This window comes from Globicephala melas, chromosome 8, assembly GCF_963455315.2.
Source record: "Globicephala melas chromosome 8, mGloMel1.2, whole genome shotgun sequence".
In the NCBI taxonomy this organism is placed as follows: domain Eukaryota; kingdom Metazoa; phylum Chordata; class Mammalia; order Artiodactyla; family Delphinidae; genus Globicephala; species Globicephala melas.
The window spans coordinates 38112763-38137565 of NC_083321.1; the positions used below are offsets into that span (position 1 = coordinate 38112763).

At 53.4% G+C, this 24803-nt stretch overlaps 1 protein-coding gene across 1 annotated transcript in view; it reads right to left on the reverse strand.

Annotated features, from left to right (window-relative positions):
- Positions 1 to 24803, reverse strand: part of OTOG (otogelin) — an 86932-nt gene that overhangs the window by 22624 nt on the left and 39505 nt on the right. The window contains exons 24-36 of the mRNA XM_030831514.2: positions 24192 to 24299; positions 21327 to 21465; positions 19671 to 19805; positions 19231 to 19377; positions 18816 to 18935; positions 16812 to 16928; positions 15963 to 16119; positions 12894 to 12920; positions 10239 to 10406; positions 5732 to 6004; positions 3658 to 3775; positions 2797 to 2876; positions 543 to 2347 (exon numbers count right to left, since the gene is read on the reverse strand). Coding sequence (XP_030687374.2) covers positions 543 to 2347; positions 2797 to 2876; positions 3658 to 3775; positions 5732 to 6004; positions 10239 to 10406; positions 12894 to 12920; positions 15963 to 16119; positions 16812 to 16928; positions 18816 to 18935; positions 19231 to 19377; positions 19671 to 19805; positions 21327 to 21465; positions 24192 to 24299 — 3394 coding nt within the window. The remainder of the gene's footprint in view (positions 1 to 542; positions 2348 to 2796; positions 2877 to 3657; positions 3776 to 5731; positions 6005 to 10238; positions 10407 to 12893; positions 12921 to 15962; positions 16120 to 16811; positions 16929 to 18815; positions 18936 to 19230; positions 19378 to 19670; positions 19806 to 21326; positions 21466 to 24191; positions 24300 to 24803) is intronic.

The window sequence follows — 24803 nt, forward strand, 5'->3', positions numbered from 1 at the left end:
TAGGTACATAGCAGGTCCGCTAGCTCAGACTCGTAGAAACCCAAGCACACGCACGCACACACAGTTTATCTCTTTTCTTACAAACGCACAGACATATACCACCTTGCGACACCACACATCACATGCACAAGAACACACACACAGACAGATAGGCATTCACATGGAGTCCCATACACGTAAACACAAACGAGTTCACACACAGTCCCATATGGGTACACACATACATGCAATGCACACAACAGCACACCATGCTGTCACACCAAGCCGTCCAATGGGCCCCTGGGTCCCAGGTGGGGCATGGAGGGATCTGCTATGGCATCAGAGGCCCAGAGGAGCTTGGAGAATTTGCAGGCTCCAGGAGCTTGGGGCAGGGGTCAGGATGGTGACTAAACGGCCATCTGGCAGCCTGGAAGCTGGCTAAGGAGACGCCGCCGCCGACCTTGGGGATGTGAGAGCACGATGGTGTCCAAGCCCCGGGGCACAGGAGGAGGGAAGGCATGGAGGGTTCACATACAGGGGCAGAACCCAGACAAGTCACTCACGACACAGATTTCAGGTGTCCTGGCTTCAGTGGTGGTGGCCAAGGACACGGCCGGACCTGCCGAGATGCTCTGGGCTGGAGCCGAGCGCCCAGACTGCTCGGTGGTGGCCTCTCCCTCCGGCTCTGCTTGGGGCTGAGGTCCTGCCGAGGTGCCATGCACCTCAGCCAGCTGGGGGAGCAGAACCAGCGAGCTCTCTCGGGAGGCCGTCCTGGCTGAGACTCTGCTCAGCGGGTAGGACGTGGGCACCAGTGGTACTGTGCCAGCCCAGGGGCCCTCAGCCTCCGTCACCAAGGTAGCAGCAGTGTGGGCCACAGCAGGCGTGAGCTCTGTGGGGCCCCCCTGGGCAGAGCCATATATCCAGGTGGGCTGAGACACTTGCTCGGACAGGATGGCCATCTTCTCCGTGGTGCTCTTCCGTGGGCCAGCAGATACTGTGGAGGCCGCCCCGCCAGCCAGAGCCACAGCCACGACCCCAGAGGCTGGCAGCGTGGCCCCCAGAAGCAGGTCTGGAGCTGTGCCTGGTGCCTGAGGGACCACATGACTGGGCGGGTGCACCTGGTCCAGGACAGCCTGGGTGAGAGGCAGTGCGGGGCTGAGTGTCCGAGCAGGCAGAGTCGTGGCCACGGCGGGAGATGCGGCCTGTTGCTGCAGTGGAGGGGGGATGGCAGAGACGCTGGGGCCGGGCATGGCCACTGGGGCGGACGTGCCCACCTTGGCCAGGGGCAGGCTGGTGTCGGGAGGCAGACCAGAGAGGAGCTGGGGCTGCCGAGTTGACTCCAGAGATGCAAAGGGTGTGGCCCCCAGCCCACGAGCGACTGTGGACAGGCTGGCGGCAGTTGCAGGCCCCGAGGGCAGAGCGGGAGGCCTGGCGGCTGCGGTGGCATCCAAAGCGGGGTGGGGCGGGGCCGTGGGGAATGGGCTTGGCAGTGGGGATGCTGGTGGGCCCGTGGCCTGGCTGGGCCCAGGTTGAAACTTCTCTGTGGATGGCGCTGTCTCCACCATCTCAGTCACCAGGGGACTGGCAGGAATCTGTTCTGCGGCTGTTCTAGACTCAGCTGGGGGGCTGCTGGGACTGGAAATGCTCTGGGACTGTACGGGACGGGGGATCCCTGTCCCCGTCACGACCTCCGTTATTGATGGTGTCGGCAAAGCCTCGTGGGATCCTGAGGAAGTGGGAGGCCTGGAGGTCACTGCAGGGGAAGCCACAGGCCTGGAGGAGGGACTTGCGGGCAACTCCAGGCTCGGGGAGGGCTGGAGGGGTGTCGTCTTAACAGGCAAGGAGCCAAGGCCTAGGACCGTCACGGCTTTGGTCACGAGAGGGAAGCGAGGTGCAGGGGGTGACAGGGAGGAGACTGTGATGTTGACGCTTCCCGCAAAGATCACAGTCACCCTGGTCGTCTCCATGGCACCCGCCCCCATGCCTGATGTGGGCATCTGCTGTGAAAGGGGAAGGGATGAGGGCTCTGGGACACGAGGGGTGGCCAGGTGGCTGGCGGTCACTCCCGTGCTGGCTGGGGCCTCTGTGGGGTGCTCAGGGACGTTGGATGCAGTGACCCCCGGTGGCTGCTTCTGAGTGGTCTGGGTGGGGCCTGGAGACAGAGCTGGCCCCTCAGTGGCTGCCACGGGTGGGTTCAGGGCCGTGGTGAGCGGGATAGCTGGTGTGGGTGCTGGCCTGTGGGATGGGGCCCCGGGAGCTTCCTGTGGAAACTGCAGCTCCTCGTCACTGGGGGTGGGCAGCTCTTGACCGGGAGGCAGGGTCTCGTTGCCAAAGGCCTCCGTGGGAACCAAAACCATAGGCTCCACACCTGGGGCAGACCAGAGAAGAGGCTCAGCCAGTGGGGCGACTGCTGCCGCAGGGGTCATCACTGGGCAGGGCTGTGATGTGGGGCTCCTGGGCTGGCACCCTTGGTGAGGGGGGTAGGCAGCTTCTGACAGCTGGTCAGGGACTCTGTCACGTGGTGTTAGATGGCCCAGAGAAGTCAGCAGGTCTGGACCCTGTCCCACACCTCAAACCCTGAGCCCAGAGCCCAGAGACCTCAGGTCTAAGTCTGGCCGCATTCTCAACGCGTGACCCAAGCCAGTCCCTTCCCCACATGGGCCTCATTTTTTCTGTGAACTGGGGGGAATGGACCAGATGAGGTCCCTGCCTGCTCTAGAGTGCTCTCCTTCCAGAGGCCCCTGTGCTGACCCTGTTTCACCAGGGACCCGGGGGGTTTACAGGTCCAAAGAGGGATGAGAAGTCCAGGCCACTCACAGTCCTCCAAGTAGACGCATCTCTGTGTGACTTGATCCAGGACCCTGGGGGTGGGGCACACAGGCACACAGCCTTCCACCCTGAGGACAGAGCAGGGGGCCAGTCAGCGGTCTGGAGCACCAGGAGGGCCACCGCCTTTCACCTGGACGGAGCACAGACCTCATCCTTTCTCATGACACACGTGTGTGTGTGTGCATCTCATGTACACACTCACATGAACCTCCATGGAGACAGCATGTACAGGAGCACACATACCCAAACACGCATGCCGCACACTCCTGCCCTCAGACTGAGAGGAAAACACGAACAAAGTCTGGTTATGTGCGCACTTGTGCCCACACTCACAACAGGCACACGTGTCTCCGTTTAGGCGCATTCTCACGTTCCTCCTCCACACCTGCAGGACTCAAAGCCATCCACGTGGATACACATACGTCCACACGGTCCGCCAAAACATCAGTGTACCTTCTGCACACACGCCCAGCTGCACCAACACCCAGATGCATGCAGCTCATACGCGTGCACACACACCCAGCTGCACCAACACCTGTACATGCAGCTCATACGCGTGCACATACACACAGCTGTGTACAGCTGTGCACCCACAGCTACCCTTTGTACACCCACAAGGCTCAGCTATACACACGTGTGCACAAATTGACATTCACATATGCCCACATCAGGCAGGTTCACTCTGGTTCACACACATCCCCATACCCAGTACACAAAACATACCTACACAAGTACACGTGAATACACACACACCACAGTACATGCTCATGCCTAAACACACAGACTGCATATAAACCCATTCACTCAGGTATACACTGAGGTACACACCTTGAATCCATGCCACCTCACCTGGGCACATCCTGGCAGCTGGCTGCCCGCGGGTCCTGGCAGGTTTGGAAGCAGGGGCTGGCACAGGCATCGTAGTGCCACTCACAGGTGGGGTAGGGAGCCCCCGAGCGCTTGGCATCTGGAAAGGTGCCCCAACCCGAGACAGTGAGACTGAGCCCCAGCTCCTGATCAGGTGCCAGAGCACAGAGGTCATCCCACCTCAGCCCATGCCCACCCTGCTCCGTGGAAGAGATAAATGGACTCGTGCAAGAAAAGTGAAGACTGAAATGAGATGAAATGAAACAAAACAAAATCAAATCAGATCAAATCCAACCTGAGGGGAAACCATATTCCTGAGAGTTGAGGTCGGTGGCTGGGGGATCTTTGGGTCGGGACTCTGGGAACTTGGTGGAGGGGCTGAGGACCGGGGGTGGGGTGGGACTATGGAATGGGCAGTTGGAGTTGGGCTTTCAGAGGCGGCCAAAGAAGAGGCTGGGACCCCTGATCTTTCCATAAGGCTGCCTTGTCACCCTGACCTTCTGGGACCTTGGTGGCCAGGCTTGCCCCCTTGTTGGTAGCTAACAATAATAATAACAACAACAGCCAACTCTTAACACCAAGCACTACACTCAACATTTCACAAGTATTTACTCATTAATCCTCACAATAATTCTATGAAGTAGCACTATTATTATCCCCATTTTACAGAAGAGGAAACTGAGCACAGAAGATGCCGGGAATATTAAACTTTCCCAAAGGAGATTTCCTCAAAAAAGCCCTTGTGGCCAGTGCCTTGACAAGTGAAGGATCCTCAGGGAAAGTCTGGAGCCCGTGGGGGGCTTCGAGGCAGACAAGACCCCAGACCATGCTGGCACGAGTGATCAGTCTCTGAAACCATGGCCTGAGCTGGGAGGAGGGAGCAGCAGGCTGGAGGGAGCAATCCCACCCGGGCAGCCCCATCCTAACGAAGCCCCATCCCCAGTCCCCAAACTGCTGCTGACTGTGAAGAAGCCTGCTTTTATAAGATCCTTGAGACCAGAACTAGGAACTTACATCTGGGGAGCACCTGCTATGAGCCAGGCCCAGAGCAAAGCCCGGGAGATACAGTCAATCCTCACAACAACCTTCTGAGGCAAATATCCCCGTTGCACAGATGAAGAAACAGGGTCAAGGAGAGGGGGGCTGGGGCTCCTCCAAGTGCCAAGGACCGGGATCAGGACTGTCTGCCTTCAGAGCCTGGGTGTCTTCCAGCAAGGGACACAAGTCCTGCCATCATAGCCAGTGATGAATCTGTCCTGGGTGGGGTTCACTGGTAGACTTGATAGGTGACCACTGAATGTGAGAGTGAGCTGGCCCAGCCCTGGGCTGGGAGCGGTGGGGGATGGTAAATGAAAGGCTGACTGGGGACATATTTACACATGTGTACCTGTAAATGGATCCATTCATACAGCACGGGTGCCCTCACAGGCACAAACATACATGTGCACGTGCAGGACAGAGAGGCCAGCCTGGAGCAGTAAGGAAACTGTGATCACTGTCTCCAGGGTTTAGGCAGAGGACTACTTTTGGGGCTCACCCACCTGGCAGGGAGATGGCAAAGCCCTGGAGCCCACTGGTCTCAGCTGGAAAGGGCACGAAGCTGCCCCATCACCGCCCAGGTTCTTGGGCCTCTCGTGGGAGCCAGGGGGGCTGTGGCCTCCTCAGGCTGTGCCCCAGGGGGCAGGTCTTTGAACTCACAGGGCAGGCATGCGCCCCGATCAGCAAGAAACCTGAGCCTGCGGGCTGTCAAGCTGCGGCCACAATGATCACTCTTCTCGCTTCCACAAAGGCCGCCCTATTTTTAGACCTTGTAAATGGCCTGTGGGAGTAGGCAGGACCCAGGAAGCTGGCTGGGCCCCAAGTCACAATGCCCAAGGCTCCCTAGGCCACCAACAAGGAGGCCGGGCCCCCTCCCATCTCAGGGGTGGCACCCATGTGGCTTCCCTGTGTCAGGAGAGTGAGGATCTCGTCTCTTGGAGGCAACTGGAAGGATGAGGTGGGAGGGAAGCTGAGTCAGGGGCGGAGGAGCTGAGGGCGATGCAGGGTGGACACCTACCCAGAAGGCGGAACAGCGTGCCCCGGCGGAAGGCCTCCGTGTGCTCGTACAGCCGGAGGGCCAGCACTGGGCCCAACACGTAAAGGAAGGCCCCAGGCTCCGCCAGGGACTCGAGGGCCACCAGGCCCGCACGCCACGAGTGCAGCGAGAAAGAGGCATGGTGGTGGAAGGCATCGCTGGCCTGCCACTTGGCCAGCTCCAGAGACCCGTTGGCCATGACGTGGAGGAAGAAGTTGGGTCTGTCCGCTGCCTCCAAGGATATCACATCTGGGTCTGCAAAGAGCCATGAGGGTGAGGTCAGCAGAGAGAGGTCTGGATGCGGGGAGGGGGCAGACACCCAGGCACCGTCTGCAGTCTCAGCGACTCAAGACTGGGTCCTGCTCCTCCCAGCCTGCCCGCCTCCCCTCAGCCCACCCACCTCTGCCTGCTGGCTGCCCCTCGGCACATACCACCTCTACCCGAGGGAGGGAAGGTTGGGGGTTAAAGCCCCAACTGCAGAGCCTTGGGGAGGTGGCTGAACGATCCCCTCCTCCCTCCCTCCCTCTCTCCTTCCTTCCATTCCCTCCTTCCTTTCTTCCTCCTTCTTTCCCTCTCTCCACCTTCCCTCCCTCCTGCAAACATCTCTGAGGCCCCTCCGTGTACCATGTGCTAGTCTAGATGCTAGGGATAGAGCAGTGAGTAGGACAGACAGAAACGGCTGTCCTGGTGGAGTTCTGTTCTATGGGACGTACTAGACAAGCTGGGGTTTGCTGATTTGTCAGTTTTCTTGGTCCCACTCCTCACAGAATCCCAGAGGGTCAGAGCTGGGGGACCTGAGGCTGAGCCCAACCCACGGCAGGGAGACTGCCCCAGAGGTGGGAAGGGGCCTGCCCAGAGGCCTAAGAGCTGGGCTCCGCTGTCCTCTCTCCTGTCTCCACACTGCTGGGTGGATCTCCCCTGCCCCCCACCACGGGGCCCTGCAGGGTCAGGGCCCAAATGCACAAGCAGGTGTCTGGAGTCCCGGCCCGCCATGGCTGGCTGTGCTGTGGGCAAGTGAATTCACGCCTCCAGGCTGTGAGGGACAAACGGTGTGTGAAAGGCCCAGCAGAGGGCCTGGTGTGTCTCCCCCTCCCCCCATCACCCCTCCACCTCGTGGCCCCAGGAGATACTGCACAGAGTTCCTGTTAGACCGCCCTGGGCAGTGTGAGAAGAAATGAGGTAACTGGGGCAAGAATTAATTCTTCATGTCAACAACAACTGCTATCGATCAGGACTTAACTCTGTGCCGGGCACAGTGATGAGCAAGCTCTCTACCCGCTGCTTGTAGTAAATTCCAAGAGAGCCCTGTGAGGTGGCGAATTCATTCATTCAGCAGCTAACACTACTGAGGCCCCCACCAGGGGCCAGGCACTGTTCCAGGCACTAGGGACACAATAGGGGACAAAACGACAAAACCCCTGTCCTCACGGAGCTGACATTCAAGTAGCGAGTGGTGGGTGGGGAGTAAACATAATGAACAAGCAAATTCTATAACACGTTAGAAGGTGATGACATTATCATCCCCATTTTACAGATGAGGGCGGTGAGGCCTAGCGTCACACTGACGGTGGAAAAAGGAGGCAGGATTGGAGCCCAGGCTCTTAACCACTGTGCAGTCAGCCCCAGGGATGGGATCCAGGAGTGGGCATGGGGCAGCCCAGGCGGGTAGAGTGCTGAGTCCCTCGCTGGGTGACCTCAGGCAACTCACTTCCCCTCTCTGGGTCTCGCCTTTCTTGTTTGTGAAGACTGGAGTTGGCCTAAATCAAGGTTCTCAACCATTTGTCCTGAAGTCCTCCTAATGGGGGAGAGGCTGAATGCCAGACCTAGAGGTACAGCTGTTCCTCGGTACACCCGCCCTGGTACCAAAATCCAAGGATGCTCAAGTCCTTTACATGAAATGGCCCAGTACAGTCATCCAACCGCATTCGTAGGTTTCCATCTGAAATTCCACCCGCGACTGGCTGAATTCGTAGATGTGGAACCGTGGATACAGAGGACTGACTGTACAAAGTCTTGTGTTTTACCTTAAATAATCAAATGATTTTTCACCTTCCATTTTCTAAATTTTATTTCTCTTTTAATATCTCTGTTTGGGAGGAGCCTGCCAAAAGTGACAGCCTGGTTGCTGTCACTTGCTAGTGATGTCCCCTTGGGTAAGTTACCTAACCTCTCGGGGCCTCAGTTCTCACATCTGTAAATTGGGAAAATAATAGCACCTACCTCCTAAGATTGTTGTGAGGGTTAAATGACTTATTATATATGAAGCACTTAGAACAGTGCCTAGCACACAGCAGGTGTACAGAAGAGTGAGATATTATTTATAATAAATCAGTAACCTCCTCCAAAAATCTTTAAGTAAAATTGATACTCCAGGGAGATGCACCAGGTTGTGGCTTGTGTCCCTTTAGTACATCCTATAGGACATCAAGACCATGAGAGTGAGAGGCTCAGGCCTAAATGACTGCTGAAACTTCCTCTCTGTGACATCTTCTGCTCTCCATTTCTTCCCATCACAATCTTACGCATCCTTCAAGGCCAAATTCAAGGGACACCTCCCCCACGTAGCCACCCCAAATCTTACCTGGAAGGTATGTTCTCTTCTGCTGTCCAGTACTCTGGGCACAGCACAGGGAAGGAACACAGGATGGGGTGGGAGTGGGAGCCTGGGTCCTCACTGGGCCCTGCCCCCAGCTGCCCAGGAGACCCAGGTCTGAGATGGAGGCTGGCCTTCACAGCCTCTGGGCATCCCATCCACAGTGACATTCTCCAGGCCCAGGCTTCTCTAGGGTTTGCTTAACATGCCATAAAACCACTGGAAAATCAACACCCCCTCTAGACTAGACCTTACTTACTGGGCTAAAATACTGAATGGAGAACAGAAAATTCCCACTAAGCAGATGGTCCATTACATCTGGAAGGTTATAAGACATCCTTCCTTCTTCAAGCAGGACCACACAGATCTGGGGGTCAGGAATGTCTAGGGAGGAAGTGTTCCCTTTTGGGGCAGTGGGGATGCTCCTGGCCCTCCTGTGGCCTAGTCCCTGGCTCCTCACTCCCAGGTTACCTCGTGCAGTGACGTGATTCCTCCTGGCACCCCCTACTGTACCCCCGGCTCACCCCACCATGGACATCCCCTTAGCTGTGCCTGGGGTGTCCCTCCCCTCCTTAAAGCCCTTCCCTGGCTCCCCACTGCCCTCAGGATAAAGATCCACTTCCTGAGCTTGGCTTACAAGTCCCTTCCTGGCTCCTTTCAACCCTTCAAGGGACAACGCTTATTCTAAGAAGCCTCTGCTGACTCCCCAGGACTGAGTTAGGGGCTCCTCCTTCCCACAGGCACTGTAACTGCCTTTGACGTGTCTGTCCCCTGGATGGGACTGCGGACTTCTGGTGGGCAGGGGTCGTGTCTCTGATGCCACTGATTCCCCAGTGCCCAGCTTGGTGCCTGGCATGGGAACAGGGCTCAATGAAAGGGAGGGGGGCAAGGAGAGAAGAAGGGGAGGAGGAGGGGAGGAAGAGAGAGAAAGACAGGACGATCCTCGTAACTAGATAAACCACAGACCTGAGAATCTGAGAACTTAAATTCTTAGGCTGGAATGAACTGAGATGTGTGTTGGTTCAAGATTCCGGTCGATGCTGGGATTGGCTTCACGGACCATCCCTGTGATTAGGGAGATACTGACTAGATGGGACCAACAGGATTTGTGGGGAGAAACCCTGATCAGTGATCACAGTGACCACACACTGGGACACACACAAATGGCCACAGAAGAGGAGGCTTCCTAGCACTGGTGAACTGAGGCCTTGGCTGGCCCAGCGCCCAACACAAACACCACCGGCGGTCACTCCCCACCGGGCAAGGTCCTGCCACCCCTCAGGCACTACTGAACTCTGAAGAGAAGATGGTGCCCACTACAGCTAAGCCCTTTAGGTCTGCTGGCAGTCAGACCCAGGAGGCTGGCTGGTTCCAGGTGTGCCTCAGTCTGTGTAACCCACCAGATCAGGACTCAGGACCATAACCTGAGCAAATCAAGAGCCCACTCCTCCATTCACAGGAGAAGGTCCCACTGGAGTTAATATATCAGCCAGCTCCCCTCTGGTATTTACAGTCTATCTAGTCTTAAAAATAGAGAGGAGAAGTGGGGAGGGGGGTAGGAAGAGGGAGAATAAGAAGGAAATTTAGGGGGAGGGATGGGAAGTCATCGTTATTGCCACCTAGCTTTTCTGGAATACAGCTGCTGTGTGAAGCAAGGTCCAAAGGGACATCTGGACCTTGTCCTCTCTGGTTTTTTCAAGAAGAAGACAGAAGGTGTTTCTTGAAAGAGGCTAAGAGGCTGACCCAGAACCCTGTCTCAACTGGGAAAGGGGTGCCTGTTGGAGCCCCACATTTCTCCAGCTACTATAGCTGGCTTAGGGTCGTAGCATCCTCCCCTCCTCCAGCACCTGCTTCCCTCCACCAAGTGCTGGAGTGGGGCCAGAGGGTGGGCCTTACCGTGGGCCTTGGCCTTGTAGAGGGCAGCCGTCAGCAGGAAGTCCACAATGTCCCCCGGCGCCACATCCTCTGCTCTCACTAGGACTATGGCACTGCCTGCCACCTTCATGGCCACCAGGGCACCTCTGGCTGCCAAGCTGGCCAGCTGGTAGGGGCCCTTACCTAGTGCTGGAGAGAGGGGGCCCGGTCATAAGCCCTGCCACCCTGGGACTGTGCCCACCCCCCATCACTACCTACCCAGCCCTGCCAGAAGCGGGAGGAGAGAGGATGCTAAAGAGCTCCTCTTGGTCACGTCCCTCACCCCCGGCCCCGGGGACCTTGATTCCCATGAAAGGGAAGGGACGGGAGCCCCAGGCTGCCAGCCCCTGATGGGAACTGACCCTCTGCACAGCACCTAGATCACTTCACAGGAAGCCTGGAAACAAGGCCACCCCTGGGGGGCATCTGGGCCCCCCAAACGTCTCTCCATGTGCCTTTACCCCTGCCTCAGACTCTACCATTCCAGCTGCTGCGCTATTCAGAGTCGCCTCTGGGAGAAGATGCCAGACCTGGTCTCTCCCCACCTGAGGTCTGAAGGGTAAAGGCCAGGAAGCCTTGGGCTCAGCGTTCGTGTTTATCTATTTATTTCAAACATGTGTCACCTCTGTGTCTCTTGGGTTCCTGTGGTGGTCGGTTGTCAGTAAGCTGGACAGGGGCATGGGTTTCCTAGACCACTGCAACAGCCTCATAACTGACCTCTCAGCCTCTGGTGTGGCCCGCCCTCCAGTCACCCTCCTAGCCACACTCCCTTTGGCGACTCCTCAGTGGCTCTCCCTTTGTCCTCAGGATAGACTCCAAGAGCCCAGCTTGATTCAGGGGCCTTTCACGCCCCAACCCCGGCCACCGCCACACTGAATTTCTCTCGCTCTTCCTTGTAAGAGCTGTGCTGTGTCCTACCTCCTGTCTCACTCGCGCTGTCCCACCCACTCAGCGCAGTCCCCTCCCCACACCCCGTTCTGTGCCCGGGGCCAACGCCTCCTCAATCTCTGGGGCCCAGCTCAAATGTCACCTTCGTGGTGAAGCTCTCCCGGCACCCTCTCCCACCGCATGCAAGCGTCCTCCCTCCCCTGTGCTCCAGCGGTCTCGGAGCATGGCTAATGCCGATCACAGCTCTTATGAGGAGGGTCTCGATTGGGGGTCCACTTCTGTCTTCCCTACCAGACAGGACAAAGGCAGTGCTGTGCTGGCTTAACAATCAGCTCTCACAAAATGAACAAGCAAACAAAACCCCATTTGCTAGTGTTTGCTGATTTCCGTGAATAAATACTCCCACCAGTGGTCAACTTCAAACTACCGACCGAATGTGGAGAGAAGAACACGCAGTGGGTTCTAGAAAGCCAGGGTGGGCCGGCTCCAGAGCACCACTGGGACAGGTCTCATTAACTGGTGAATCCCCAGCGCCCAGCAAAGGCCTGGACCAAAGAAAATGTTGGTAGAAGAGCAGAGTAAGAATGGGTGGGAGGGTGGGTGGGCGGGTGCAGGATGCTAGAAACAGCTTGTCCTTTGCCAGTTACTGCCACCCAAAATGCCACAGAAGGGAGAAAACTCTGCTCAGAGCTGTCTTGCTGAAATGTCTTGCCTGGTGTCAGACAGACCCCGCCTGTGCAGGGACTGCAATCCTCCCGTTGCAGATTCCTGCCGTCAGGGGTTAAAGGTTTGGGCCATCAGGAGCCCCTTGAGGCTAGCATGTTGGTGAGACTGCAGGCACTGTGAATGACCATGTTGTACCCTGGTCCAGCCCTCATCTCACGGATCCCCTAAGTGGCATCCTTGTCTCTCTAGTCAGTCCCCCCACTATTTCACCCACTATACTCTCGCCAGAGGACGTTTCTCAAACCAAATCTGATAATGCAGTTATGTGAGGACGGAGCCTTGGGCCTTTACCTGTACAGGCCTGCTCCTGGCAGGATGGTGCCTGGAAGTGGGGGCAGAGGGGACCTCAGAAGTCAAAGGTGAATGGCACCAGGGACTTGATGAGTATCTAATTCTGCCAACCTGGCCCCACCGCACAAAGATCAGCGCTGAAAACTACTCCTGGGCAGCCCTCCAATCCCACCCAACCCCAGTGATTAAATTGACTCATGGATTCTAACACTGGTCATTAACCTCCCTGGGGTCTTTAGTCATGACCTGGTTAATGCAGAAGTTGGAGCATAATCTGGTGCTCTGCAACACTGGCTAAACTTAAAGATGAATCTGACAGGCTGTGCCAGACTGTAAGTTTCGCCCCAGCAAAGGAAGAGCAGTTTGCATTTGCCTTTGCCAACTCAAAACTTCAGGAAACCCAAGACAATGTCCTGTGGGCCTGATGAGCTAGATTATGAAAGCCATGGGGCAGCACGTTGGTGCAAATGGGGTTTTCACTTCCTGGTGAAGCTGCCCCGCATGAGCACATCCCCGGGAAGCTAGCCTGGCCTGGGCTCTGGACAGAGGCTGCAGGAGCTGCTGGAGGCAGAGTTCCGGGGCATCCCTGGGCCCTGCACTGTCAGGGCTCTGTCTGCATGACTGCTCCTCCAGGGCCAGCAGGGCCTCAGGATGGCTGCTACTGTTGTGGCCCCAGGGCAGGGATGGCAGTGCCCCAGCTTTCAAGGCTCCACCTGGGGAGGATGAGCTTACCTTTGTTAAAGAAGTCACAGTCATATGCTGAAAGAGAGAGAACAGAGACTTCTTGAGAAGCCTGGAACAGATGCGCAGGGCCAAAGCCCCATCCCAGCTCTCTCTCCTTCCCCAAGGGCTGGACCTGGCCTGTCTCCCAAACGCCAAGATTCAGACATGGTCATTAGATCCAGATATCTTAAGGTGCAGGAAATACAATGGCTCCCTCTCTGTGCCCCTAACACAAAGCTCAAAGCCTGGCCCAGAGTAGGCATTTGGCATGTACCAAATGGATGAATGAATGCTGGGACAGAAGAGTATGTTTTGTGTGACCTCAAAGGGCAAGAATTGAACCAAGGAATTGAAGCTCCAATCGGAAATGTTGTGGAAGGTCCTGGAGGAATGGAAGCACAAGATAGAAGTCGGTCTTTCAACAGCTTTGAGTAGGAAGGGACCCAGGGCCTCCAGAATCCAAGCCTTTTTCAGGCCCCTGGGTGCCGTCTCCATCAGGTTTTGATAAGCTCCTCCAACTATGTGCTCCATACGCCCCCTAGTGGCGCAGCACAGCACCACAGCTTGTTCCCCTGGCACGTAGGCCACGGATTCCTGAGTCCGCTGGGATAAGCTGGGGATTTTGCAGGGGGCACCTGAAGCCAGGAGCAAGACCATGAGAAGCCAGTTGACCGAGCAGATCTGGGACAAAGGCTGAGGAGGGGTCTCCCTCACTCACAGGCATGGTCTGAAGACAGCCACCAACTCCACCCCACACCCCAAAGCCCCATGATGAACACTATTCCTTTGCATTTGTCATTGCCCTCTGGAAACAGCACCAGGAATCAGTAGACTGACCCACCACGTGGCTATGGGTAAGTATGTGCTTTTCCTCACTTGTGGACTCAGAAGATTGAACTCGAAAATTAAAAGATCTCCAAGTATCTGGTTTCAAGTGTGTACCAGGTTAATGGGAGGTCGCCCAGAGAAGTCGTCAAAAGCCAGCTCTCTAGAGACCCGCAGACCTGGACTGAAATCCCATCTCTCTCACTCATCAGCTGTGCATACTGAGACAAGTTTCTCAACCTCTCTGAAATTTAGTGCCCCCTCTGTAGGATGGGGACTACCACTACCATCTGCCCCACAGACTTGTGAGGCCTGGACTGGGGTAAGGCAAGTGCTCACCTCAGGTGCAAAATTTAGGGGGACCTCAAAAATCTCAGTAATCAGGATATGTAATATTTTAATACAACTTTTTAATTGCAAAATTAATGCAAAATATTCATGATGGACAAAATATCAAAATTTTAAAATAGACAAGATCAGTGACAGCACCTTGCTGAGCCATACTGGAGCCTGAGGCAAAAGGAAAAATCAATAATATTGAGGCTGTCATTACTTAAAATTGTGATATTTTGTTCATCAGAGATGTTTCTGCATTAGTTTTGATTTTTTTTTTTTTTAATATTGCCTTAAAATATTGCCTTGGGGCTTCCCTGGTGGCACAGTGGTTGAGAGTCCGCCTGCCGATGCAGGGGACACAGGTTCGTGCCCCAGTCCGGGAGGATCCCATGTGCCGTGGAGCGGCTGGGCCCGTGAGCCATGGCCGCTGAGCCTGCGCGTCCGGAGCCTGTGCTCCACAATGGGAGAGGCCACAACAGTGAGAGGCCCACGTACCGCAAAAAAAAAAAAAAAAAAAATTGCCTTTTTTGGTACCCCCTTAAATCTTGTGCTCCAGGAACTGGCCTCACTTGCTTCACCCTAGGCCTGAATATTAAGTGAGTTAATGCACAGAAGGCACAGGGCCTGGCACACAGTAGATTCTCAGTAAACGTGTGTTCCCTTCTCCTTCCTGAAGGATTTTTATCAGAGAAGTAGAAGGAGAAGCAGACTGCATGAGGACCCAAGGCTTCTGTGGCAGAAGAGGCTCACGGTAAAATGGGCAAAGAAAAAGGAAGCCAAAGGCAGATTCTGCTCCATCTTCTTCCTGAGGTCATCCTGCCTGGAGCTCTCGTGCCAGCACCCACGTCCCCACGAAAAATGACAGCAACCTCGGCTCTGGCACAAGCACTGTGCCAAGTGCTTTACCTGCATTTTCTCATGTAAATCTATCTCACAGCTCCCTGCAAGGAAGGTACAGTTCTCTTAACCCTCAATTACTAGTCAGAGTCTAAGGAACATGCCCCAGGTCACCCTGCTTGGTGGAACTGGAGTCTGAACCCAGACAGTGTGGCCCCAGCACCTGTATAATAACCACTGCACCACAAAGTGAGGCGTCTTGCACCAGGAAGATGTTTGGTATGCAGAAACAAATAATAATCAATTAATTAATCATTTAAATTTCTATGCATGTTATTTCATCTTTTTAATATTTATTTTTGTATCTGTTTTGTGACATACATTTACACTACTAATAGTACATATATACGTACATGCATCTATGTGTATGTGTGTGTGTGTATATATATATATATACACATATATATATATATATATATATATATATATATACACACATGTTGTGTGTGCTCAAAATGTTTTCACTTGATAGGAGTGTACAACCAAAAGCATTTGCAGACCACCAGTGCTCCAGAAAAACTGCTATCTTGTGGTGCCTCTGATGGACCCCATGAGTCTCTCCTGACAAAGGGCTTTCACATTCACTATCTCGTTTGACCCTCACAATAAACCTGGTGGGACACATCTATTCCTATTTTTCAGATGAGAAAATGGAGCCCCAGAGAGGTTGGGGGACTTGTTTGAGGTCACACAGCTTGCAAATGGCAGCTCTGGGTCTGGAACCCAGGGCTCCTGACTCCTCTGGTAAAGTGGTTAAGAGCATGGGTTTGCAGCCAGACCACCTGCAATGGAGATGAGCCCTGGCTCCTCCACCAACCTGTGTGACCCTGAGCATGTTACTTAATCTCTCTCTTTCTAGCCCATTTCTCCAACTGTAAAACAAGAATAAACAGTCCTACTTCACAGGGTAGTTATAAGAATTCAATGAACGATGAGCACAAGCCAGAGTGATGGGACCCCACAGGCCTGCCCACAGAAGGGGCCCACTCTCCCCCTCAGATGACTGGTCTGGACACTCACGGCAAAGGTGCGGGGTCCTCCAATCGACGGCCACCCCATGCTGGCAGCACTGGTGGGCATAGGCAGACACGCTGGCACAGAAGCACTCACAGTCACCGCCCCGGCTGCACCCACATGTGTCTGTCAGGCAGTTTGAGTAAAACCAAGTGACGTCGACCTAGAGGAGGTCAGAAGTCAGATGTCAGAGGACAGACCCTGAATGTCAGCCCTTCAGCTTCTGGGCTGATGCCACTCAGCCTCAGGGAGCAGCATGAACATGAAGGGACCACAGGATGGGACGAGCTGCCCATGTGGGGTGAGGACAGAAAGGCAGGCAGCTGAGAGGGAAACGTTAACTCCGTGACCCAGGTAGACCCTGCTTTTGAGAACTAAGCTTTCTCCTTCCTCGGGCCTAGGCTATTGGATCCAAGGGCTTAGGGTGTGGCTGAGAAACCGACGTGGGGCGTGAACCCCCAGCCAGGGCCAGAGACAGCCAAAGCCCATCTGACGGCAGCCTTCGAGGCCCTGGAGGGGGCCATGCAGAGCTGAGCACCAGCTCTCCTCTGTCTCCACTGAGGGCTGATGCCACAGCATGAGGGGTCTGTGTTCACCAGTCAGAAGAACTTCCTGATTGGGAGGAAGAGCCAGATTGAGATAGGCTTGAAAAGGGCACAGAAGCTGTTTGACTGTGTCTGTCCCAGGGAAACAGGGCAGACTCATCCGAGCAGACCAGAGGCAAGGGAATGGCAGAGGTGAATCTTTCCTCTAGACCTGAGGTGTCTCTCCAAGGCATGGAGGGTCTGAGAGCAGAAGGGATTCCAGGGAGGTGGGAAGGGGGCCCAGGAGTAGCCAAGCCTGGAGTCCACTCACCACAGGGTGGCAGGTCTCAAACACCTCGCTGAGCAGGATGCTGCACTCCTTTTTGGCAAAGGGTTCTCGGAGAGGATTCAGGACACATGTGTCTCGGGGATCGAGGGTGTCTGGGCACTGAGGGGGCAAAGGCAGCGCTGTTGATCTCCCTACCCCTCAAATGCCTGTTGCCTGATGTGGTGGAGACTCTTAGAGTGGCTCCCTTGATCCCGGCCTCCTGTGTTCACATCCTTGTATAATCCCCTGCCCTTGAATGTGGGAGGGACCAAACTGACAAGTCGACAAAAGACAGCAAAGGTGACACATGGATGTGGTTATGTGCCAGTGACTGCATTGTCATGTTACATAAGAGTGCAGAGCCCATCTGGCTGGAGTCTTTCCCTTGCTGGCTGTGAATGGCACGTGGCAGGAATGGTGGGTGGCCTCTAGGAGCGGAGGGTCGTCCTGGGCCAACAGCTCACAAAAAAACTAAAGCTCTCAGTTCTGTGACTACAAGGAATGGCTGTCAACACCACATGAGTGGTCAGCGAAACAGATCCCTCTCCAGTCGAACCTTCAGATGAGAGCCCAGCCCTGGCTGACACCTTGGCTGCAGCCTGTGATACTGTATGCAGAGAACCGAATCAAGCTGTGCCCTGACTCCTGACCCACAGAAACTGTGAGATAATACATGTGTGTGGTTGGATACTGCTAAGTCTGCAGTTATGGTGTTACACAGCCATAGAAAACAAATACAGATTTCCCTGATGTCTGCTGAACCTCCTCCCCCGGCCTACATTGTCACTAGAGCCCCCCAGGGTATGCCTAAGCGGATTATTGAGAGAGAAATGACAGTGAAGGGTGAGAGGAGGGAAGCAATAAAGGTGAGTCACCCACTCAGCTTCTCTAAAATGGAATGGGTTAGAGCATACTTTTCTGAGGCTGTGAGAACAGCCTTGCCCCACCTCAGGATTACATTTAGCTCCAGGCCATGACTAACTGCTCCCCTGACACCAGTCTACATAGGCTTATCTCCACCTACTCCCCAACAGAGAACTAGGAACCTAAGATCACTCACTCGGTCCAGGAAAGGCAAATATCTAACACTCATATCACCACTCTCTAATGCAGCACCCATGGCAGACATAACTAATCACTCACAGTTCTTCCAGCTGAGCCTGACACAAGTGTTGGTATTTCTCAACATAGCTGCCCAGGCAGCCTCATCTGACTGATCAGATTTGTCACATGAAGTGAAATCTATCCATTATCCCTCTCCCAGCCCCTTCACTTCACAGAGGACCACAGAGAAGATGGGACTTACTCAAGGTCACCCAGCAAGTCACTGGATGATCTAACACAAGAACCCCAAATAATAAAACAAACAAAAGAAAAACAAAATAAAATAACTTTTTAAGTAAAAGAATAAGACAAGAACCCAGATCTCCTGCTGTCAGCTCAATGATGTTTCCCCCCATCACTCACAGCTTGGCAGCCTCAGACATCTCCCAAACTTCAGAGACATCCCCTATCATTTCTGCCTCTGCTAATATTGTCCTCCCTCTCTCTGATACATTCCTCCATCCAAATATGGTCTATCTTTTAAGTACCACACTAGTGCCACCACCTTCAGGAAGCCTTCTCTAATTGCCCCAACCCATGCGGGTCTCTCTTGGTCTCTCCTGTGTGCCAGACCTATCGCCAGGCACCGGGGCACAGAGATGGGTAAGATGGTAATGCTTCAACAAGACTCATCTTCCCTACTAGGTGGTCATCTCTCCTAGGACAGAGACTTTGTCTCCTTCCCAGCCTCAGCCCTCCTACCAGGGCTTGGTCTGGGGTCTGATGTGTGAGATGGGATGGTGCATGTCCTCAGGCCACAGGACAGAGTCCAGGGCTGAGGATGCTGGGTCAGAAGCTGAGAGAGAGGTTGCAGGAGCAGCCCTGCACCAATGTCCCTCTCCCCTGACCTGTGACCAGGGTCCATTTGGGTGAGAGGAGTGAGCCAGCTTGGAGAGGTTTTACCTCAACTGTAGCCCAACTGCCACCAAACTCCTGGGGGTTAGTTAACTCTAACTTCTCTGGGGTCCTCATCTCATTGATGGTCTTTAAGTCAAAGTTCCCACAGAGTCCTGTCAGCTGGCCCTGAAAGAAGAGAGAATGGTCAGTCTCAGGCATTCCGAGGGTGAGCCACAGGCAGAGGGGTCGCTCTGAGCCTAGGAGTCTTTCGTAGGCCCAGAAGCAACTACTGGGGTCACAGTGTTCAGAGAGAGAAGAGTCAGAGGAGAAGGGGCCCAGAGTCGGGCGGGGCAGATAGGACAGCAGGCATGAGGCTCCTGGCTCTTTGGCGAGGGTACAGCTCATGCAAGGACACCCAGTGGGCTGGCTTGGCTCTAGGAAGGAGCACAGGGCCCGTGAGGGTCACTGATCACATGACTACCTGCCACTGTGGCCCCGCCTGAATGTGCACCGTGGTTCTCTGGTCCCATAAGAGGGTGATGTGTTCCCGTGGGAAATGCACCAGCGTGAAAAACCCTGCTCGCCACGTGTGGACCTCCTGCTTCTCATCCAGGAAGCTCTCCGGACTCTAGGGGGACAGAGGTGGCCATTCCTGAGGCCAGAGTGTCCCCCAACACCTGGGTCAGCTGGGCCTGGCTACAAGTCACTGCCCAGCCCCAGGAGTTCACCAATTCCTCTGCCTCCCTCATGCCCTGACATTGACCTCTGGGCTCCTGGCCGTGGCCAAGGAATTCAATCTGGGCTGCGGACTCAGTGGCTCCAAGAGAAAGTGCTGTGGTAAGGAGACCAGTCCTTAGCCCTCTTCTGCCCTCTACTAACCAGCAAATTGTCCATACAACCTTCACCTGCACCAGGCCTTACGGGATTTCCTGAGTCGTCATCGAAGATGATGAGTGAGTTCCCAACGTTGATGGAAATAAATTTCCTGCAGATGATGCCAGAGCTGTAGCAGTTTACGTTTTCTACAATCACAGAGAAGCTGAAATCTGATGTGCTCTGAGGAGAAATAAGTTAGTGCAATAAACCAGGGAGAGAAGAGATTCTGATGAGAGGCATGGGGTAGGGGGACACAGACTCTGAAATAGTTTTCAACCCACTTCTACTTCATATGAGCTGTGACTCTGGGCAATTTACTTCAGTTCTCTGAAGCTCAGTTTTGTTTTGGGTGCCTGGTGCAGTGTTTAGCATGTAGGGATTCTCCAAAAAGTGTCTGATGAATGAATGAATGAATATATAATAGGGATGACTGGTGTTGACAGGGGTGTAGGGGAAGGGGCACCGTCTTACACACACTGATGATGGTAATGTAAGCCTTTTTGGAGGGCAATTTGCAGGCACTGGACAACATTTCTAAACGTATAACTTTTATAGCAATTCTACTTCGAAGCGTCTAGAGACACATCCACACAAGTATTCATTGAGCATTTAAATATTGACAACAACAGAAATGTCCATCAATGGCAAATTACAAAACAAACTAGAGTACATCTTTTCTGTGGAATTCTACAAAAAGAAGAAGAAAAATTTACTGACTCTATGAGATAATGTCCAAAATATACTATTAAGTGATAAAACCAAATTGTGGGATTCTATTCATAGAAATTAAACAAAACATGTGTGTATGTGTGTGTGTGTGTCTGTCTGTCTGTCTGTCTTATGGAAAATGATCTTGCAGGATTCACACCTAGCTGTTATGAGTGCTTATTCAGCAGGGAATAGGAACAGAAGAGATGTGAAAAGGAATATTTGTTTTTAATATATGCTTCTATATTGTTTTAAATGTTAGTGAAGAGCATGCAAAACCTTTGAAATTTAAAAAATAAAACAAGCTCTATAATCTTTGTCTTGTGGAGTTATTGAAATTATGTGAAAGACCCCAGCACAGTGCCTGCCCCATAGATAGGACTTATTCCATAGAAGGTTTGTCATTATTATTATTATTATTATTGTTACTTTTACTATCATATAATGAGATGGACAGGCCCTTAGCAAAACCAAGGTCCCTGAATGTGTCTGAGGCACTCTCCCACCCACCCCGTTGGTACCCTTTTCTCCTTCTGGAGGGGATCCTGCCTGCACACCAACTCTCCAGTCAGATTTCTTGGTTCCAACCTGACCCCAATTCTGTCCCTGACTAGTTGTGTGGTCTCGGGTGAGATACCAACTTCCCTAAGCCCAAGTTACTCCAGCTATAACATGGGCTCAATAAACTCCGTCTTGCTGTAAGAGTTAAGTGAAACAATGCTTTAAAATGGCTTGGTAGACCACCAGGGATATAATAAAAGCCCAGAAAGCATTTGCTTTTACTCTTACAGACAGAAAAACCACTGGCACCCAAGGGGGCAAGGTTATAATGGTGACAGGCAGGAGGACAGGCAGACTGGTGGGCTCTGTCCAGCCCCAATCTTGCGTCTCTAAATTGCCACACACCAGGCCTTAGATCCTCCCACCCACCTAATTATGCACCAGCTGCTCTGGGTCCCTATAGAGCCAGCTGGTACACACCCAGGCACTAACCTTGACCAGGTGCACTTTGCACGCTCCCACGAAGTCAAATGGGAGCCCATCAAACGTGCGGTAATGCCGGTCGCCATAGGCAGTGCAGGTGGAGGCACAGGGGTGGAGGGCGCACTGGAACGAGCCGTGCTGGCACACACTGAAACACACGTGCCCAGACCCCTGACAGGGCATGCCCTGCCCCCACCCTGAATGTCCAAGATGGAGCCACTGCCCATCGAGTGCCCACTGTGTGCCCATCGAGCGCCCACTGTGTGCCCCTGGGCCAGAGGTCAACAAACATCATTGACCTCCAACAGATGCCCAAAGGGTGGCAGGGTGGGTCCCCATTTTATGTAGGACACACTGGGGCTCAGAGAGGTTAAGCCAACAAATAACAGAGCCAAGACTGAATCCAGATCTATTTGACTCCAACGTCCACACTCTCTTTACCACTCCAATCGTTCATTCATTCACTCATTCATTCAACAAGTCATAAGCATCTACCACATCCCAGGCATTATTCTAGGAGTTTCAGATACATCACTGAACAAAACAGCAAAAAACCTCTGCCCTTGTGAAGCTTATATTCTAGAGGAGGAAGCTACACACTAAATAAGTAAGCATGAGTAGGTAACAGAGTGGGTAAGAAGGTGGTGAGTGCTATGGGGGGAAGAAGCAAGATAAAGGGGATTGGGGGGGCTTCCCTGATGGCGCAGTGGTTGAGAGTCCGCCTGCCGATATAGGGGACACAGGTTCGTGCCCCGGTCTGGGAAGATCCCACGTGCCGCAGAGCGGCTGGGCCTGTGAGCCATGGCCACTGAGCCTGCGCGTCCGGAGCCTGTGCTCCGCAATGGGAGAGGCCACAACAGTGAGAGGCCCGCGTACCGCAAAAGAAAAAAAGAGAGGCAGGAGGAAAAAAATCAAGAGGGTGGGGAATCCCAGAGTCACATGAAGAAAGGTATGACTGTAGAGAATGATAACAAATGACTGACTGTGTCAAATGCTGCTAATAGGTCTAGGAAGATGTGGACCAAGTGATAAACACTGGATATAACACCATGGAGATTATCGGTGACCTTGGTAGGGATAGTTTTCGTGGAATAGGAGGGAGAATGGGAGAAGAGGAATTGAAAGCAGCAAATATAGACAACTGTTTTGAGAAGTTCTGCAATAAAAAGGGAGCAGAGAGATGGAGCACACACTCATTAATGCAAGATGAATCCCTAAGTCTAGGAGACCTTCCTCAGCCTACAAGAGACGTAGGGTTCAGGGGAGCTGAGTGGCTGGAAAGGGCTCATACAGAACACACCCATCTCCAAAACACCAGACCAGGAATCAATACACCAAGGCTGACCTGAAGTTACTTTACACAGGGCCTTGTGCCCAGCCCAACCCCTTGGACAGTCACTGGAATGTGATGTGGGGCTAAGAAGGAATAGGTTCCAATGGGTGGGGACCCCCACTGGTATGAGCTGGCCAGACCTCTTTGAGGGGTCCTCGTCCTGTTTCCTTCCCCTCTTCATCCTAGCCCCACTAGTCTAGCTGATGTGCTTTGGCCATTTTCCAGAGAGCTGTAGGAGCCAGGGCTCAGGGGCCCCTGATGTGTCCCCTGACGCCCTGGGGCAGTGGCAGGGTCACCTTGATCCTGCAGACACATCAGGGCTGGAGCAGCACTTGGACTCTCAGAGCCCTGGAAAGCCCAGGTCGGGCCCTCTGCAGGGGCACAAGGGCACAGGAGGAATGTCAGGGAGGCTCCACATGCCTCTGTGTGCCAGGAACACAGAGGACATCTGGCAAAGGAGGCCACAGCAGAGGCCGCCCAGTCTGGAAGGCATGGGTTGAAAGGCCTCATTAGCTGTTCGGGTAGTTATAAGGCCTTTGCGGAGGGGCGGGGTGGGGGGGGTGTCATTGGGGAACCTCAAGATTTAGGTGGTTACAAGGTGGGAGAGATGCTCAGCTCTCCCAGAAGTAGAGGACAGGTGGAGAGTGGGAAAACAAGTTAATTAAAAAAAGAATCACCATAGACACTTCCAGGAGCCAAGCCTCTGGAAAGTGAATTAACATGAGTTAGGCACAGCAGCAGTGGGAGCCTGGGAAGATATTTAGGAGGTTGAGTCTCTACCCACTTCCATTCCCCGCTGCCTGGCCCAGGGCAGGCTCTACAGAACTGGCTCCAAGCCCGTTTTCAAAGAATTCAATCCAGGTACACACACTCTCACGTATGTATACTTATATTAACAGATATACAGTGTGCAGATATATTCACATGTAAACTTACTCTCACATATAAGCACGTACATATTCACAGGAAATCACAAATGCACATTTTACATATTGTTCACTTACATGTAAATACAAATACGCACACCCAGTGCATGCACATAGTCACACACTTTGCACACACACGTCCCCACATACTAAATGGATGGAGATGCACACAAATGTATATAAATATAGCTGTGCACATACACAAATGCATAACTGCATGTGTTCACTAACATATTCAGGATTAGGAATGCCCAGCTTTTCATATATGCACGTGCATATACATTCACATATGCAGTCTATGCAGTTTGGACACGTGCCCACACTTGCACATCCATACACATATGCAAACACACCCTCATGATTACAAATACACATCTACACACATTCATATACATGTTTAATCAAACTCACATTCGTGTACTCACAAAAACACTCCCCAAAATTCTTTCTATGTGTACACTTGTATATATACACAAACCCCTCCATAGCACAGAAACACACAACGTGAATATGAACATGGTTGAGGGGGGATGCTAGATTGTCCTCATGATCATGTGTCCCATATCCATCCTCACCCCCAGCAAAAAGCAGAGGCTGGATGGGGCCCTCACTTACCAGGAATGGCAGGGAGACATGACCTGGTCCCCAGGGAAGTACTCCTTCCCCTTCCAAGTGCATGGGCACTCCTCTGGCAGGAAACAGGCATCCCCGTGTCTGAGCAGGCTAAAAGGACACAGCAAGCAGGTGGTCAGGAGAGCACCCTTCCCACCTCTGTCACCTGTGGAGGACCCTGTATCCACACGGATGCCCCGGAGTGGCTCTCAGCATTTACCCTGGAAGAGAGTGACCATGTACCCACCAGCATCCTGCTGCTGCCCAGTGGGGTTCAGAGGTACCTTGGTAACTGGAAAAACCAGAGACAGACTTGGCCCAGCTCAGAAGTCTCTGCCACACATCAGGAAGCAAGGCTCAGCTCTACCAGCCACATGCCGCCCCCCACCCGCCAGCCAGGCTGGATGCCAGTTGTCCCGTAGGCACTAGATGTATACTAATGAACAGACCATGGACATGGGCATTGACTCTCCCTACCCAGGTGGCTCACAGAGTAACTAGTAGATTGCACTGAAAAGAAATGTTAAAGGGAATTTTTCAGGAAGATGGAAACTCAGATTCACATGGAATGAAGAGCTCCAAAAGTAGAAAATATGTTGGTAAATATTTTTTTAA